Source organism: Bacillus rossius (genome assembly GCF_032445375.1).
Source record: "Bacillus rossius redtenbacheri isolate Brsri chromosome 9 unlocalized genomic scaffold, Brsri_v3 Brsri_v3_scf9_1, whole genome shotgun sequence".
Taxonomy (NCBI): Eukaryota; Metazoa; Arthropoda; class Insecta; order Phasmatodea; family Bacillidae; genus Bacillus; species Bacillus rossius.
The window spans coordinates 14,977,703-14,996,382 of NW_026962012.1; the positions used below are offsets into that span (position 1 = coordinate 14,977,703).

The following is an 18,680-nucleotide window of genomic DNA, read 5'->3' on the forward strand; positions in this document are numbered from 1 at the left end:
TCCAAGGAGAAAAATATATTGCCTTGCGCCAGCCTTCAATGCCGTTAGAAAAGAAAAAAAGCTCTGAGCGTTTTTTGTGCATGGTTATACTTCAGTTTAAACGCCTGTGTGGTTTGTGCGGGCATATCGCGTCCAAGGATTGTAATAATGAAGCGGTTCCGGCATTCCCCTGGAGTTATTTTGGTGTAACATGAAAAAAAATTGGTTGTCTGTAAAGTCGGTATACGGACGATAGTTTAAAGTGAGAATATCATAATAAAACATTTATGAAATGATTGCATACTTTTATGAATAAAATTGAATCATTTTTATTAAATTACCACTATTTTGTATGGATACAAAGAAGGAGTGTAATTAAATCTACAATTTAATTGATAAATGTACTTTTATTTGCACTCATTAATTCAAATATGTTTATTACTTAAACGATAGAGATTATTTTAACTATAACTTTTATACATGTTTGCTATTTAACTTCTTCCAATCTGCGTTATTCTGTTAAGAATAGGAGGATGATAGGAAAAGTAGGAAACGAATGGGAGTGTTTCAAGTTTAATGTGCCTCGAAAAAGTCAAATCGATGGTTGTTCCAATCGAGTGGAAGAGAGATAGATGCGGCGCAAGCGTAGAATGAGCGTAACGGGACACTTTTTCGTGTGTGCAGCCGGCGTTCATCGATTTATTAGACGTTGTCATGTCAAAAAAAAGCTCTAAGCGTTTCTTTTTGCATGGTTATACTTCAGTTTAAAGTCCTGTGTGGTTTGTGCGAGCATATCGCGTCCAAGGATTGTAATAATCAATCGGTTCCGGCATTCCCCTGTAGTTATTTCGGGGAAATTTGTGAAGTCGGACTCGAGCCTTCTCTGCAAGGAGCGCTTGAGGCGGCGGGAGAGACATGGGCCGCGCAGATACACAGCTCTTGAGGCGTTGAAGCGAGCGGCCCGTAGCGGCTCGTAGCGTGGGTGAAACTGCCAGCCGCCAGCAACATGTCATCCAGAAGTGTGACGTGAAATGCCATAGATTATACACCACGTAACAAATACAACTTAAGACACGCACAAAGCAACAAATTGGAGTTATTACAGAGATGCTTCATTGAACACGTTTATTAAAACGCAATTTGCAAGAAAGCACTGCATTGAAGGGCAGACGTTGACCTTCCCACTTTATTTTCTGTACACAAAGATTTAAAGTTTTATATATAATTAGTCTTTAAATACAAACATCGAAGTTGTCAACCCTAATTAAATAATTTTCATACTCTGAACGCAACTAAAGTTTAAACTATGTGCACATACAGCTTCCACGTTAACAGTTAGGCACTGCCTACTGTTTCAAATGACTCGAGTCACAGGAGGTGAGCTCGCGGGAGTCGATCGTTCGTTGGTTGGACGCCGCACTCTGTCTGCCTACCATGTCGTGAGCTAGCGTTGTTGTGAACGCGCAAGTACATCCTGAGGAGCAGAGCTCTTGAGAGACTCTTACAGTTTAAAATGCTGCTATAAGGAAAAAAAGTTTTTGTGATAATGGAACAAAATTATATTCTCTGCAATTGAAATTAAAAGAATGAAATTCTTAAAAAATTATAATATCGCAAATTATTGGCAATAAATTAATTTTATATTTAATTAATATTGACAAAATCTTAAAAAGATGTACCAAGATTCTGTTACAGTATATGACGTTTCTTTTAGTTTTAATGTGTAGCTGTGCACCTTCGAAAATACTAAATTAAAAAAAAATTATCCAATTTATATAAACGTCTGAGAAAACCAAAACATTACACAATTCCAATTTCCAAAATAAAGGTTTAATATATATAAACTCATATGAGGTGTTTACTGGGATGCATGGCCAGAGTGCCTCACCTTGTCGACGGGCTGCAGAGAGATGTTGTGCCTGGGGTGCACCTCCACCTGCAGTACCTCGCCGCCCACCGCCACACTCTCAGGCACCCGCACGAAGCGCAGGTACTCCCCTGTCGGGTAGAACTGGCACCCTGCAAGCACGCCGTCCCTCCAGTCAGAAACATGCCAGTCACCGCCACACTCTCAGGCACCCGCACGAAGCGCAGGTACTCCCCTGTCGGGTAGAACTGGCACCCTGCAAGCACGCCGTCCCTCCAGTCAGAAACATGCCAGTCACCGCCACACTCTCAGGCACCCGCACGAAGCGCAGGTACTCCCCTGTCGGGTAGAACTGGCACCCTGCAAGCACGCCGTCCCTCCAGTCAGAAACATGCCAGTCACCGCCACACTCTCAGGCACCCGCACGAAGCGCAGGTACTCCCCTGTCGGGTAGAACTGGCACCCTGCAAGCACGCCGTCCCTCCAGTCAGAAACATGCCAGTCACCGCCACACTCTCAGGCACCCGCACGAAGCGCAGGTACTCCCCTGTCGGGTAGAACTGGCACCCTGCAAGCACGCCGTCCCTCCAGTCAGAAACATGCCAGTCACCGCCACACTCTCAGGCACCCGCACGAAGCGCAGGTACTCCCCTGTCGGGTAGAACTGGCACCCTGCAAGCACGCCGTCCCTCCAGTCAGAAACATGCCAGTCACCGCCACACTCTCAGGCACCCGCACGAAGCGCAGGTACTCCCCTGTCGGGTAGAACTGGCACCCTGCAAGCACGCCGTCCCTCCAGTCAGAAACATGCCAGTCACCGCCACACTCTCAGGCACCCGCACGAAGCGCAGGTACTCCCCTGTCGGGTAGAACTGGCACCCTGCAAGCACGCCGTCCCTCCAGTCAGAAACATGCCAGTCACCGCCACACTCTCAGGCACCCGCACGAAGCGCAGGTACTCCCCTGTCGGGTAGAACTGGCACCCTGCAAGCACGCCGTCCCTCCAGTCAGAAACATGCCAGTCACCGCCACACTCTCAGGCACCCGCACGAAGCGCAGGTACTCCCCTGTCGGGTAGAACTGGCACCCTGCAAGCACGCCGTCCCTCCAGTCAGAAACATGCCAGTCACCGCCACACTCTCAGGCACCCGCACGAAGCGCAGGTACTCCCCTGTCGGGTAGAACTGGCACCCTGCAAGCACGCCGTCCCTCCAGTCAGAAACATGCCAGTCACCGCCACACTCTCAGGCACCCGCACGAAGCGCAGGTACTCCCCTGTCGGGTAGAACTGGCACCCTGCAAGCACGCCGTCCCTCCAGTCAGAAACATGCCAGTCACCGCCACACTCTCAGGCACCCGCACGAAGCGCAGGTACTCCCCTGTCGGGTAGAACTGGCACCCTGCAAGCACGCCGTCCCTCCAGTCAGAAACATGCCAGTCACCGCCACACTCTCTGGCAATTTTGAGGGATAAATTCCCGTTTTGAGAGAAAATTTCTCGTTTTAGTCCTTAAAAATACCAAAGCTTGAAAACTCCGTAATGAGGCTTAAATCCCACATCTACTTTTCTCCCTAAGCTTCCGAGGTCATGGCATTGAAAAATTGAATGACATGGCTGCCATTTTTAATTATGTCGTCATAGTTGCAATTTTCTTTACGCCCGCCATCTTGAAAATCCGTAATTTTTATTCTAGAAAATCGGGAATAATTTAAAAATTCGTATTTAATTAATTAATTTAATTAAAATAAAACTATATTTAAAACACTGTTGCGTATTTAATTACGGTCGCCATCTTGGATTATAGAAATGTTACATGTTTCGTTACGCCCGCTATCTTAAATGTGTATTTCGTCATCGTTGCGCGTTTAGTTTCGGTGGCCATATTGTATCCCAGATTATTGCACTTTTCGTTACAGTCGCCATCTTGAAAATCCGTTATTTTTATGTTAGAAAATCGGGAAAAATTTTAAAATTTATAATAAATTAATTAAATATTAACAAAAAACTTAAAACACGTATTTACGTCATTTATTCGAACCTGGCGAGGATAAAAAAATTACGACAGAGCATTCCTCCTTTAAAAATGCATTGTGTTAGCCATTAAATTTATACAAATACTATCCTCACAAGTTTTAAATACGTTAAAGAACTAGCGTAATTAATATTTTCTACAAAAATAGTGTTATACCTATACCCGAAAAAACGAAATAAATATATGTAAATAAAAAAAAATTAATGTATGTGTATTCATTTTAAATGCCTTATTTTCATTTCATAAAAACGTTGAAAACTATTTTTTTTTCCAGGGAAGTGGACAAAATTATGGAAAAAGTGATTTCAATAATGTGGATGTCAAGCCACTTGCAAATTCTACAAATTCAACAATGTTCTACGTAAGTTAAAATATGTCCTGAAACCGGACCAAGCCCTGACGTAAAAACACTCTGAGAAAGTGGGTGCAACAAAGCTCGTCGATGCCTATTTAAGCTGTGGATGTAGCTGAGTGTATTAATATCGTTGTTTGAATCCTAAAACGAATGTAAAATTTTTAAATTATAGGCTATATACATATATTTTTCCTGAAATGGTTACGTTAAAAAGAAAAATATTTAAAACATTTACTTTGGACATCTACAAAATAAATTGTTAATATTTATATTAATTTGTCTGTATTTATTCATTTTGCTTCCTGCACATATGAAAATATTGTTTGTTTCTTAAAATAATGCTAAAATGATGTATTTTATTAAAGTTTAAAATTTTAATAAATAACTTTTTTTTTACTTTCAAAAGAGCAGAACAATTCCCGAAGCTGCTGGAGAGCGGACTGTTCTGTCGCCTGACTCGGGGACAGTGGATAGTAGAGTCCTGGTTCCCCTGTGGCCTTTGCGCGGATGAAGCCGCCTGCGACGACAGCCCCCGCGGCGCTGCACGTCTCCAGACGCAGCGACGGGTGAAAGTCACTCGGCGCTGTGTCCGCAGAGCAGGTCTGCCCCAGGCGTCTAGAAGCCGATACGCCGCGGCGCTCTTCACCTCGCCTCTAGTAGGCCCAGGCGAGGGAAGCCTTCTTTGCACAGACGAGACAAATTCGCGGGTTCATTTCGCGACAGGCTGGAATCCAAGTGCCACTTCAGTGATCGGAACACAGTTTGCCTGAAGGACTGTGAGCCAATGAATGACCCTCAACGTAAGAAGTATCGAATCATAAGCATCCCAGTTAGCAGGTCACGAGTCAGTAGCCAATGAGCTGGTGTAATGTTCCTGCGTACATAGAGTATCGTGGAGTCCATCCTAGAGGTCATTCAAACGGTGAATTTTTCCAGTCCCTACCGTCCGTGCATCTTCGGTTGTTTTTTTTGTTCATTGTAAATAAATATGGCGGTGTTGATAAAAGGATACTAATGGTCAATTAGGTTAGGTTAGCTACGTTATAAATACTTTAAAACATCGTGGACGGTTGATTTGGTGTGGATAGCTACATAAAGATACGGAAAAAATGCATAAACTTCGGGGAACTTCGGGTTTTGGCTCTCTCGTCTGTGTAAAGAAGGCTTCCCCCCGGGTGAGGCCACGGACCAGGCGCATCGCGGGCTGTGAACCACTTGTGGTTCACAGCGCGATTCGTCGGCGATCAAAATTCGGCCTCGTATTTTCAGCTTGCGCACATGGCAAGCAATGCGATCTGAACAAACCTCTGTGACAGATGACCGCTGACAGTAAATTCTCTCTGAACTTTATAAACAAGCCCGTTTTTCAGGTGAATAAATCAGTTAGAGATAAACCGGAGTTTCATAAGGTGAACAGAGTGAATACAACGCCTACGTTCCTTGAAAGGTTCTTCCAACGAGGAAGAGTGATTTAAGATGGTTTCTGGCCACACGTCATTGCTGGTTACACTGTAAGTCATAATTAGAGACCTGAAAAATTCGCGGATTCATTCGGTGATATGCTAGAATTCAAACACATATACCTCTTATATAACTTTGCTATTGGCTTACTGTTCATCTGGACGAATCTCAACCAGTTATAAACCCTCAACCAAAGAACAATCGAATCACAGACAAACCAGCTGACACGACTTACAAGTCGGCAGCCAATGAACTTGCGTTATTTTCCCAAGTGTACATTTGTATGTGCATTCTATCCTGAAGGCCATCGAAACTGCGAATTTTGCAGGTCTCTAGTCATAATAAATCTCAATAACTGACAAAGAATGCATTTACTAACACGGTAAACAAGCCAAAATCAGTCGAAATGAAAAAAGTAATAACATTACTTGAACAGAAAATTACTTGAATGGAATTAGTCAAAAAAATATATATTACAGCACTGACGGACATAGTGGGCCAACAACAACTAGACAGCAGTAACAAGAACATTAATAAAACAAAAAAAATACCTTGGACAAAACATACTAAACAGACAAACAAACGATGATACTAAACAAATAATGTGAACATCACAACGACAGAAAATATACGCAAATTTTTTTTCTATAATTGAAAACTTTTTGACTGCCCGAGAAACAAAAGGTATATTTTTTTTTTTAAATCGAAGAATGCAAAGACTTCATGTGTCCATGATACACATATTGTGTGTGCATCCAGTTGAATAAATTTAAACGGACTTTAGGGGTGTCGTGTTAGAAACAAGCGACTGCAAAAAAATATTAGGGTATATCCATATGCAATAACAGTTAGTGAAAGTTCCACTACGAAAGCAGCAGAAGAATCTTTCACCTCTTGCTGACAAATGTCAAAAGTCGTTAATGGATTCTTCACCCTGCCATTCTAAGCAAGTAACATTTCAGGTGGCAAGGCGAATAAAAAAAACGTGTTTGGGATTACGTAATGACTCTCATTCTACTTCTTTAAGATTAAATATATTCGTCAAATATTATTGTAAATGATTTATTTAACTACATTACTTCAATTAGCTAGTTTATTGAAAAACTTAATTTTATTATCACGCCGAAATAAAAGAAAATTGGGGTCATTTTGAAAGTTTCAAGTTTGTCTCCCTCATTACAGCTATGTACTACTCCTAGTAAATCTCCTAAGGACTCGGTAAGCTTTTAATGAGTTCTCAGTGATCTCATAAATTACCTGTGTTCATCATCTAACATGCTTGTACCGTCTACTTTGGTCGCTGTATCCCCGTTATCAGCTGATTCACATACCATCGCAGTGACCTTAGTTCGTATTTGTATAATAGGTTATAATAGGTTGGATGTAGCCAAGAAACCGTGTGTTATTTTCAGGGCGCCTCTTATCGACGACTGAATCTGTCAACGTCATATTTTATGGATCATTCCGCGACACCTTCCCGGCATGCAGACAACTGAAGCTCACTCTTAAACAAGTAAATCTTTAGCAAATGCCGGGTTTGACGTCTTTCGGCATTTATATTTGACGTGACAACGTCTAATAAATCGATGAACGATGGCTGCACGCACGAAAAAGTATCCCGTTACGCACATTGTCCCGTTACGTTGTGTCCCGTTACGCGCCGCATCTATCTCTCTTCCACTCGATTGGAACAACCATTGATTTGACTTTTTCGAGGCACATTAAACTAGAAACACTCCCATTCGTTTCCTACTTTTGCTATCATCGTCCTATTCTTAACAGAATAACACAGATTGGGAGAAGTTAATTAGCAAATATGTATAAAAGTTATAGTTAAAATAATCTCTTCGTTAAATTTATAATCATATTTGAATTAATGAGTGCAAACAAAAGTAAATTTATCAATTAAATTGTAGATTTCATTTCACTCCTTCTTTGTATCCATATAAAATAGTGATAATTCAATAAAAATTATTAAATTTTATTTATAAAAGTATGCAATAATTTCGTCAATGTTTTGTTATGACGTTGTCAAGTTAAACTATCGTCCGTAAACCGACTTTACAGACAACCAATTTTTTTGATGATAAAACTTTTTGATTAATTATATATTCTTTTAAGTAAAATTTAACCACCGGTTTTTTCTGTGGGTGTCTGTGAAACGTAAGCTATCCCTGTAAGAATACGAAAACGTGATGAAAAACACGTGAACGTGTCTGTCAATACTCGCCGGTTGTGTGTGACATCTAACCTCGGCAACGAGCAAATACATGTGTTTTCATGTTGCAAATAAACTTATGATATGAAACTCTGACACTAAATTTAAGTTACATAACTTTAAAACTATGCCGAACATAATAAATACGTATACAAAAAAAAGTGATTCTGGACGCGAATAACACGTAGTTCCACGCTAACCGCAGCTGCGTCGAATATAGAATTATTCGAATAGCAGATCAAAAGGCTGAAATATATAATTAAAAGGTTCCGGTAAAAGCAAAAAAATGTTTTGATAAAATATTAACGAATTCTGTGGGCCTAAATATCGATTTGGAATCTTATTATCCATCTGGTTAAAATTTATCAAACAGTTTTATAAAGTTTCCGCATACTGTGACAGTAGTATACGAATGTTCCTCCTGCGGCTGGCGCCGGCGCGTGGATTGTGATTGTCGGTCCACCATCTTGGATTGTGACGTCACGGCGGCCATCTTGGATGACCTTGACCTTGACCTTTGACCTTGACCTTGAATTTGATCCTCAAAACTTGCCAAAATTGGGTAAAAATTGCCCAAAATTCCTCAAAAATCGCCAAAATTTCAATTTTTGTGAAAAAAAATTCCGCCAAAAAATCTCAAAAATTTTGATAAATTGAAAATTCCCGTTTTCGAGGGAAAAATTTCCCGTTTCAAGAGAAAAATTCCCGTTTTTAGTCCTTAAAAATCCCAGCGACTAGAAAGACCTAAAAGAGGCTTAAAACTCCTAAGAGATAGCCGCTTATAAGCCTCTGACGTCATCTAGGATTATGACCGCCATTTTTAAAGATGACGTCACCGTTGCAATTTCCGTTACGCCCGCCATCTTTAACTTTTTTATTTATTATCCGATTTTAACGGGAAAAAAATTAAAATTTATGAAAAATTCAATTAATAAAAATTTAATAAAAAATAATAAAAAACAAACATTTACGACACGGAGCTCGGAGTCCTCGGTTCGAACCCGGAGAGGGCAAAAAAAATAAAAATGACGACCGATCCTTCCCCCCGCGGTGGGTGCTGGCATACTGACTCCCACTACTTTTTTTTTTCAAAGCATATATATCGCCACCTAGTATGACGTCATGTCCGCCATCTTGATTCGTCTGATGGAGACCACCATCTTGTTTTCACCTGCTAGAGTGCGCTGACACCATGTTAGTTAATTTCTTACCCGATAGAGTGCAGTAATCATCTATTACTGTGACACCCGCCATCTTGTCATTTCGACGCCATCTTGAAAATCCGTAATTTTAATGCTAGAAATTCGGGAAAAGTTCCAAAATTCATTAAATAAATCACTCATTAATATACATATTGATTCGACCAGTTTCAGTCCTTGGTTCAATACCCGATCGATGCAATAATGATTAATTTTATGTAAAAAATAATTTCAATATACCATGTTCAACATTCTTAAAGAGACTTTAAAACCTCTACTACCATCATCCTATAAGCCATCAACACCACCATCTTGGAAAATTCGTAATTATATTGCTAGAGATTCGGGAAAAAGTTCAGAAATCATTAAATAAATTTCCGATCAATATACTGATTAATTAGATCGACCAAGGTCCTTGGTACGATCTAGGATTATGCAAAAAAAAAGAAATAAAACATCAATTTAACATAATAGTAACAGGTTCGAGGAATTAAACACCGCAAGTTCTTTTACAAACATAATATTTATTACATAATTTCTATTCTACTACAGGATCACTTACGAAAGCCAGCAAATTTATAATCAATCATTTAGTTCCGCATCGGCGTGAAATGACTAATTCTTAGCTCCAATCGGTTTATACTAGACAGAGTCCAACCAGAACCTTTACTGACATAGTTCTCCTCTTCTTGACAAAGTTTCTGGATACCATTTTTAACAGTTTGCTTGACATCGTTAGAACTGTAAATTACTGCAGCCGATGTCTTAAATGCACACTTCTTCACTTTGTCATCTAACGGATACGGCTTTCCATATAGACAGTCCAACCACAAGTTATATTTTAATGGACCGTTTGTTGCTACGTCATCAGTAAGCTGATTGATTATGTCCTGTCTGATATCATCAAGAAAAGTACAAATGTCCTTCGACTCACCGAACGTATTTAGATAATAGTAGTCCTTCAATGTTCCACGAAACGCAGTCTGCGCCAAGTAGAAGCCATTATCGTTCACTTGTAATGCTCCGAACACTGTTTTAGGTTTAGGTCCATGTTCAGACGTCATAGCAATCGGATGCTGCGCATCTGTGTTTTTGATTGTACGCTCACGAGCCTTCAAACTAAAGCGAGGAGTCGAAATGTCTGCAGGTAGTTCAACAGTAGGCACACGGACTTCACCTTTACATATTTTCGCATGTCGTCGCAAACTATCAATTCGAGTAAACCATTCATGACAATCATCACATCGAAACTTTATACGAGAAGGATTCTTTTTACATTTGCTCCGCTCATGTCTTCGTGCATCATGAGAGAATGCGAACGAAGTATCACATTAGCTGCAAGAATACCGTGGTGATGAAGACGAACCTTTCAGACCCGATCCAGATATGGACGATGCAACAGTAGAAGTACGATTTCCAGGCATACTCTTATGAACATCGATGCATCGCTGTTGCACCGATACCTTTACTTTCTGCCGCACAGCAGGACCTTTACATGTCTTCATGTGCGTTTTCATATTATCTTTTCTGGCAATCCGCTTATGACATTTCTCACAAACAATCATTTTACGATATAGGTTCTTGGCACATTCTCTCTTCTCATGCCGTCGAGCATTGCTGCTGTTTGAGAAAATCTTGTCACAGTAACAGCACCGATGTTCGTTAGTTGTTGTCGATTCGGCGTCCATTGAAGTCTCCATCGAGGGCGAAACGAAGTTCGTCGAGCTTTCCTGCACCGCCAGCACTACCGGCATTAAAGTCTCTTCTGCTGGTGGTATCAAGTCTGATGAAGTCTCCTCCAATGTTGACATCCTCGTTGTCAACGGGATCTGCTCCATCATCTTCGTCGCTGACGTCAAGGTTCCCGTAGTCGTTGGTACAACCTCCATCGAGTACGACGATAAAGTTGGTAAAGATGCCATCGAGTTCGCAAGAACAGTTAATTACGTGATTTATGCACCAAATTAAACAAACTAGGTAATCCTTACACCGCCGTCGTCAGTAACAAACTGAGCGTCCTGCTGTCTAGGACTCGCATATATACATGCTCCGTATGGAATAATACGCTAGTCAAATCAAGAACCATCTACAATAATACTAGAGTCAAAACATCATTAAAAATAGAAGGACCATCAACGAAAAGGCAGCACATTTAGAAGCACCGACAACGAAAAGGCAGCACATTTGGAAGCACCGACAACGAAAAGGCAGCTCATTTGGAAGCACCAACAACAAAAAGGCAGCACATTTGGAAGCACCGTCAACGAAAAGGCAGCACATTTGGAAGCACCAACAAAGAAAAGGCAGCACATTTGGAAGCACCGACAACGAAAAGGCAGAACATTTGGAAGCACCGACAACGAAAATGTAGCACATTTGGAAGCACCGACAACGAAAAGGCAGCACATTTGGAAGCACCGACAACGAAAATGTAGCACATTTGGAAGCACCGACAACGAAAAGGCAGCACATTTGGAAGCACCGACAAAGAAAAGGCAGCACATTTGAAAGCACCGACAACGAAAAGGCAGCACATTTGGAAGCACCGACAACGAAAAGGCAGCACATTTGGAAGCACCGACAACGAAAAAAGGCAGCACATTTGTAAGCACCGACAACTAAAAGGCAGCGCTTTTGGAAGCACCGTCAACGAAAAGGCAGCACATTTGGAAGCACCAACAAAGAAAAGAAAGCACATTTGGAAGCACGGACAACGAAAAGGCTGAACATTTGGAAGCACCGACAACGAAAATGTAGCACATTTGGAAGCACCGACAACGAAAAGGGCAGCACATTTGGAATTACCGACAACGAAAAGGCAGCACATATGGAAGCACCGTCAACGAAAAAGCAGCTCATTTGGAAGCACCGACAAAGAAAAGGCAGCACATTTGGAAGCACCGACAACGAAAAGGCAGAACATTTGGAAGCACCGACAAGGAAAATGTAGCACATTTGGAAGCACCGACAACGAAAAGGCAGCACTTTTGGAAGCACCGTCAACGAAAAGGCAGCACATTTGGAAGCACCGTAAACGAAAAGGCAGCACATTTGGAAGCACCGACAAAGAAAAGGCAGCACATTTGGAAGCACCGACAACGAAAAGGCAGCACATTTGGAAGCACCGACAACGAAAAGGCAGCACATTTGGAAGCACCGACAACGAAAAGGCAGCACATTTGGAAGCACCGACAACGAAAAAAGGCAGCACATTTGGAAGCACCGACAAAGAAAAGGCAGCACATTTGGAAGCACCGACAACGAAAAGGCAGCACATTTGGAAGCACCGACAACGAAAAGGCAGCTCATTTGGAAGAACCGACAACAAAAAGGCAGCACATTTGGAAGCACCGTCAACGAAATGGCAGCACATTTGAAAGCACCAACAAAGAACAGGCAGCACATTTGGAAGCACCGACAACGAAAAGGCAGAACATTTGGAAGCACCGACAACGAAAATGTAGCACATTTGGAAGCACCGACAACGAAAAGGCAGCACATTTGGAAGCACCGATAACGAAAAGGCAGCACATTTGGAAGCACCGATAACGAAAAAGGCAGCACATTTGGAAGCACCGACAAAGAAAAGGCAGCACATTTGGAAGCACCGACAACGAAAAGGCAGCACATTTGGAAGCACCGACAACGAAAAGGCAGCACATTTGGAAGCACCGACAACGAAAAGGCAGCACATTTGGAAGCACCGACAACGAAAAAAGGCAGCACATTTGGAAGCACCGACAACTAAAAGGCAGCGCATTTGGAAGCACCGACAACGAAAAGGCAGCACCTTAATCAAAAAAGCCACACATTTGTCATTGGCTCCAATATTCATTGGCTCCATTATTCATTGGCTCCATTATTCATTGGTTCCATTATTCATTGGTTCCATCAGTCTATTGATTACATCAGTCTAGTGACTCCATCAGTCATTGGCTCCTACAGTCATTGGCTCCAACTGTCTTTTGTCTCACCAACTCCAAATATATTTGGCTAGAATTCTACGATTCTAAGAGACTATGAGGCCACAAGGCTACGAGTCTAAAATGATCTAGCTGGTTACGAGTTATACATGGCTTGCGAGGCTACAGAGCTACGAAGCTTCTAGTACACAAGTTAACGTGACTGCGAGGTTAGAGGACTACAAGTCTGCATGAGTACTTGACTACGAAGCTACTCGTCTACAAGGCTCCAGTTGTCGCATCTGTCTTCGAAGGAATTTTCTCTTTTGCTCCAACTGCTCCATCAGCATTATGATATAAGATTACAAGGCTGCTTGCTTACGTAGCTTCAAGTCTACGAGACTACGACCCATGTGGTTACGAGACTATGCGATAACAAGTTTTCAAGGTTACGTGATCGCGAGGCTATAGGACTATGAAGCTTCCAGAACGCATGGTTACGAGACTGCATGACTAATTGACCGCGTGGTTTCTAATCTTCTTGTCTCTAACTGACTACAATAGCACTATTCAGTGGTGAGAGTTAATTTATCTTATGCAAAGGTACTTGCTGCAAGTAGTTCCGCTTTTCAACATCAGATGACATCACGTGTTGCTTGCAGGTAAATAATAATTATTTCTTTAATGCAGGATGCGGGATGCTCACTATCGATCGCATAAGAAGTTTAGCTACGATAGTCCCCAAGGAGAAGGAAGTTCGTCCTTCCTGCTAGTGCTTCTCAGATTTCTCACGGTCCGCCATCTGGGATTGCGACGTCACGGCGGTCATCTTGGATGAGTGTGACCTTGAACTTTGACCAAAACCACAGGAATGATCGCAAGCACACGGTTTAACCATCAAAATATTAGCAAGAATAATCGGGAGCACACGCAGAAAACCACCATAATATAGTCAAGAATAATCGGAAGCACACGGAGAAAACCATCAGGGAGGATGTCGTTTATAAACATCATAAATTACCAATTTTTTTAAAAAGTCCAAATTTAATCCTGCTTAAGCAAAGAGTTCGCAAGCTGACTTGTGCCAGAACTCTCATGTTGCTTAAGCAAAGAGTTCACAAGCTGACTTGTGCTAGAACTTTCATGTTGCTTAAGCAAAGAGTTCACAAGCGGGCTTGTGCTAGAACTCTCATGTTGCTTAAGCAAGAGTTCACAAGCAGACTTGTGCTAGAACTCTCATGTTGCTTAAGCGAAGAGTTCACAAGCGGGCTTGTGCTAGAACTCTCATGTTGCTTAAGCAGGATTAAATTTGGACTTTTTAAAAAAATTGGTAATTTATGATGTTTATAAACGATATCCTCCCTGATGGTTTTCTCCGTGTGCTTCCGATTATTCTTGACAATATTATGGTGATTTTCTCCGTGTGCTCCCGATTATTCTTGCTAATATTTTGATGGTTAAACCGTGTGCTTGCGATCATTCCTGTGGTTTTGGTCAAAGTTCAAGGTCACACTCATCCAAGATGACCGCCGTGACGTCTCAATCCCAGATGGCGGACCGTGAGAAATCTGAGAAGCACTAGCAGGAAGGACGAACATCCTTCTCCTTGGGGACTATCGTAGCTAAACTTCTTATGCGATCGATAGTGAGCATCCCGCATCCTGCATAAAAGAAATAATTATTATTTACCTGCAAGCAACACGTGATGTCATCTGATGTTGAAAAGCGGAACTACTTGCAGCAAGTACCTTTGCATAAGATAAATTAACTCTCACCACTGAATAGTGCTATTATAGTCAGTTAGAGACAAGAAGATTCGAAACCACGCGGTCAATTAGTCATGGAGTCTCGTAACCATGCATTCTGGAAGCTTCGTAGTCCTATAGCCTCGCGATCACGTAACCTTGAAAACTTGTTATCGCATAGTCTCGTAACCACATGGGTCGTAGTCTCGTAGACTTGAAGCTACTTAAGCAAGCAGCCTTGTAACCTTATATCATAATGCTGATGGAGCAGTTGGAGCAAAAGAGAAAATTCCTTCGAAGACAGAAGCGACAACTGGAGCCTTGTAGACGAGTAGCTTCGTAGTCAAGTACTCATGCAGACTTGTAGTCCTCTATCCCCGCAGTCACGTTAACTTGTGTACTAGAAGCTTCGTAGCTCTGTAGCCTCGCAAGCCATGTATAACTCGTAACCAGCTAGATCATTTTAGACTCGTAGACTTGTGGCCTCATAGTCTCTTAGAATCGTAGAATTCTAGCCAAATATATTTGGAGTTGGTGAGACAAAAGAAAGTTGGAGCAAATGACTGTAGGAGCCAATGACTGATGGAGTCACTAGACTGATGTAATCAATAGACTGATGGAACCAATGAATAATGGAACCAATGAATAATGGAGCCAATGAATAATGGAGCCAATGAATATTGGAGCCAATGAAAATGTGTGGCTTTTTTGATGAAGGTGCTGCCTTTTCGTTGTCGGTGCTTCCAAATGCGCTGCCTTTTAGTTGTCGGTGCTTCCAAATGTGCTGCCTTTTTTCGTTGTCGGTGCTTCCAAATGTGCTGCCTTTTCGTTGTCGGTGCTTCCAAATGTGCTGCCTTATCGTTGTCGGTGCTTCCAAATGTGCTGCCTTTTCGTTGTCGGTGCTTCCAAATGTGCTGCCTTTTCTTTGTCGGTGCTTCCAAATGTGCTGCCTTTTCGTTTTCGGTGCTTCCAAATGTGCTGCCTTTTCGTTGTCGGTGCTTCCAAATGTGCTACAGTTTCGTTGTCGGTGCTTCCAAATGTTCTGCCTTTTCGTTGTCGGTGCTTCCAAATGTGCTGCCTTTTCTTTGTCGGTGCTTCCAAATGTGCTGCCTATTCGTTGTCGGTGCTTCCAAATGTGCTGCCTTTTCGTTGTCGGTGCTTCCAAATGTGCTGCCTTTTCGTTGTCGGTGCTTCGAAATGTGCTGCCTTTTCTTTGTCGGTGCTTCCAAATGTGCAGCCTTTTTTCGTTGTCGGTGCTTCCAAATGTGCTGCCTTATCGTTGTCGGTGCTTCCAAATGTGCTGCCTTTTCTTTGTCGGTGCTTCCAAATGTGCTGTCTTTTCGTTGTCGGTGCTTCCAAATGTGCTGCCTTTTCGTTATCGGTGCTTCCAAATGTGCTGCCTTTTCGTTGTCGGTGCTTCCAAATGTGCTACAGTTTCGTTGTCGGTGCTTCCAAATGTTCTGCCTTTTCGCTGTCGGTGCTTCCAAATGTGCTGCCTTTTCTTTGTCGGTGCTTCCAAATGTGCTGCCTTTTCGTTGTCGGTGCTTCCAAATGTGCTGCCTTTTCGTTGTCGGTGCTTCCAAATGTGCTGCCTTTTCGTTGTCGGTGCTTCGAAATGTGCTGCTTTTTCTTTGTCGGTGCTTCCAAATGTGCTGCCTTTTTTCGTTGTCGGTGCTTCCAAATGTGCTGCCTTATCGTTGTCGGTGCTTCCAAATGTGCTGCCTTTTCTTTGTCGGTGCTTCCAAATGTGCTGTCTTTTCGTTGTCGGTGCTTCCAAATGTGCTGCCTTTTCGTTTTTTGGTGCTTCCAAATGTGCTGCCTTTTCGTTGTCGGTGCTTCCAAATGTGCTAGTTTCGTTGTCGGTGCTTCCAAATGTGCTGCCTTATCGTTGTCGGTGCTTCCAAATGTGCTGCCTTTTCTTTGTCGGTGCTTCCAAATGTGCTGTCTTTTCGTTGTCGGTGCTTCCAAATGTGCTGCCTTTTCGTTATCGGTGCTTCCAAATGTGCTGCCTTTTCGTTGTCGGTGCTTCCAAATGTGCTACAGTTTCGTTGTCGGTGCTTCCAAATGTTCTGCCTTTTCGTTGTCGGTGCTTCCAAATGTGCTGCCTTTTCTTTGTCGGTGCTTCCAAATGTGCTGCCTTTTCGTTGTCGGTGCTTCCAAATGTGCTGCCTTTTCGTTGTCGGTGCTTCCAAATGTGCTGCCTTTTCGTTGTCAGTGCTTCGAAATGTGCTGCCTTTTCTTTGTCGGTGCTTCCAAATGTGCTGCCTTTTTTCGTTGTCGGTGCTTCCAAATGTGCTGCCTTTTCTTTGTCGGTGCTTCCAAATGTGCTGTCTTTTCGTTGTCGGTGCTTCCAAATGTGCTGCCTTTTCGTTATCGGTGCTTCCAAATGTGCTGCCTTTTCGTTGTCAGTGCTTCCAAATGTGCTACATTTTCGTTGTCGGTGCTTCCAAATGTTCTGCCTTTTCGCTGTCGGTGCTTCCAAATGTGCTGCCTTTTCGTTGTCGGTGCTTCCAAATGTGCTGCCTTTTCGTTGTCGGTGCTTCCAAATGTGCTGCCTTTCGTTGTCGGTGCTTCCAAATCTGCTGCCTTTTCTTTGTCGGTGCTTCCAAATGTGCTGCCTTTTTTCGTTTTCGGTGCTTCCAAATGTGCTGCCTTATCGTTGTCGGTGCTTCCAAATGTGCTGCCTTTTCTTTGTCGGTGCTTACAAATGTGCTGCCTTTTCGTTGTCGGTGCTTCCAAATGTGCTGCTTTTCGTTATCGGTGCTTACAATTGTGCTGCCTTTTCGTTGTCGGTGCTTCCAAATGTGCTACATTTTCGTTGTCGGTGCTTCCAAATGTTCTGCCTTTTCGTTGTCGGTGCTTCCAAATGTGCTGCCTTTTCGTTGTCGGTGCTTCCAAATGTGCTGCCTTTTCTTTGTCGGTGCTTCCAAATGAGCTGCCTTTTCGTTGACGGTGCTTCCAAATGTGCTGCCTTTTCGTTGTCGGTGCTTCCAAATGTGCTGCCTTTTCGTTGTCGGTGCTTCCAAATGTGCTGCCTTTTCTTTGTCGGTGCTTCCAAATGTGCTGCCTTTTCGTTGTCGGTGCTTCCAAATGTGCTGCCTTTTCGTTGTCGGTGCTTCCAAATGTGCTACATTTTCGTTGTCGGTGCTTCCAAATGTTCTGCCTTTTCGTTGTCGGTGCTTCCAAATGTGCTGCCTTTTCTTTGTCGGTGCTTCCAAATGTGCTGCCTTTTCGTTTACGGTGCTTCCAAATGTGCTGCCTTTTCGTTGTGGGTGCTTCCAAATGTGCTGCCTTTTCGTTGTCGGTGCTTCCAAATGTGCTGCCTTTTCGTTGTCGGTGCTTCCAAATGTGCTGCCTTTTCTTTGTCGGTGCTTCCAAATGAGCTGCCTTTTCGTTGACGGTGCTTCCAAATGTGCTGCCTTTTTGTTGATGGTCCTTCTATTTTTAATGATGTTTTGACTGTAGTATTATTGTAGATGGTTCTTGATTTGACTAGCGTATTATTCCATACGGAGCATGTATATAAGCGAGTCCTAGACAGCAGGACGCTCAGTTTGTTACTGACGACGGCGGTGTAAGGATCACCTAGTTTGTTTAATCTGGTGCATAATTCACGTAATTAACTGTTCTTGTGAACTCGATGGCATCTTTACCAACTTTATCGTCGAACTCGATGGAGGTTGTACCAACGACTACGGGAACCTTGACGTCAGCGACGAAGATGATGGAGCAGATCCCGTTGACAACGAGGATGTCAACATTGGAGGAGACTTCATCAGACTTGATACCACCAGCAGAAGAGACTTTAATGCCGGTAGTGCTGGCTGTGCAGGAAAGCTTGACGAACTTCGTTTCGCCCTCGATGGAGACTTCAATGGATGCCGAATCGACAACAACTAACGAACATCGGTGCTGTTACTGT

The 18,680-nt window shown here is 42.7% G+C and overlaps 1 protein-coding gene across 1 annotated transcript in view; it reads right to left on the reverse strand.

The window, feature by feature from the left end:
• The window catches only part of LOC134542720 (cadherin-89D), a 153,667-nt gene that overhangs the window by 112,202 nt on the left and 22,785 nt on the right, over positions 1 to 18,680 (reverse strand). The window contains 13 exon segments of the mRNA XM_063387193.1: positions 1,868 to 2,047; positions 2,145 to 2,206; positions 2,257 to 2,310; positions 2,361 to 2,414; positions 2,465 to 2,518; positions 2,569 to 2,622; positions 2,673 to 2,726; positions 2,777 to 2,830; positions 2,881 to 2,934; positions 2,985 to 3,038; positions 3,089 to 3,142; positions 3,193 to 3,246; positions 4,691 to 4,835. Coding sequence (XP_063243263.1) covers positions 1,868 to 2,047; positions 2,145 to 2,206; positions 2,257 to 2,310; positions 2,361 to 2,414; positions 2,465 to 2,518; positions 2,569 to 2,622; positions 2,673 to 2,726; positions 2,777 to 2,830; positions 2,881 to 2,934; positions 2,985 to 3,038; positions 3,089 to 3,142; positions 3,193 to 3,246; positions 4,691 to 4,835 — 927 coding nt within the window.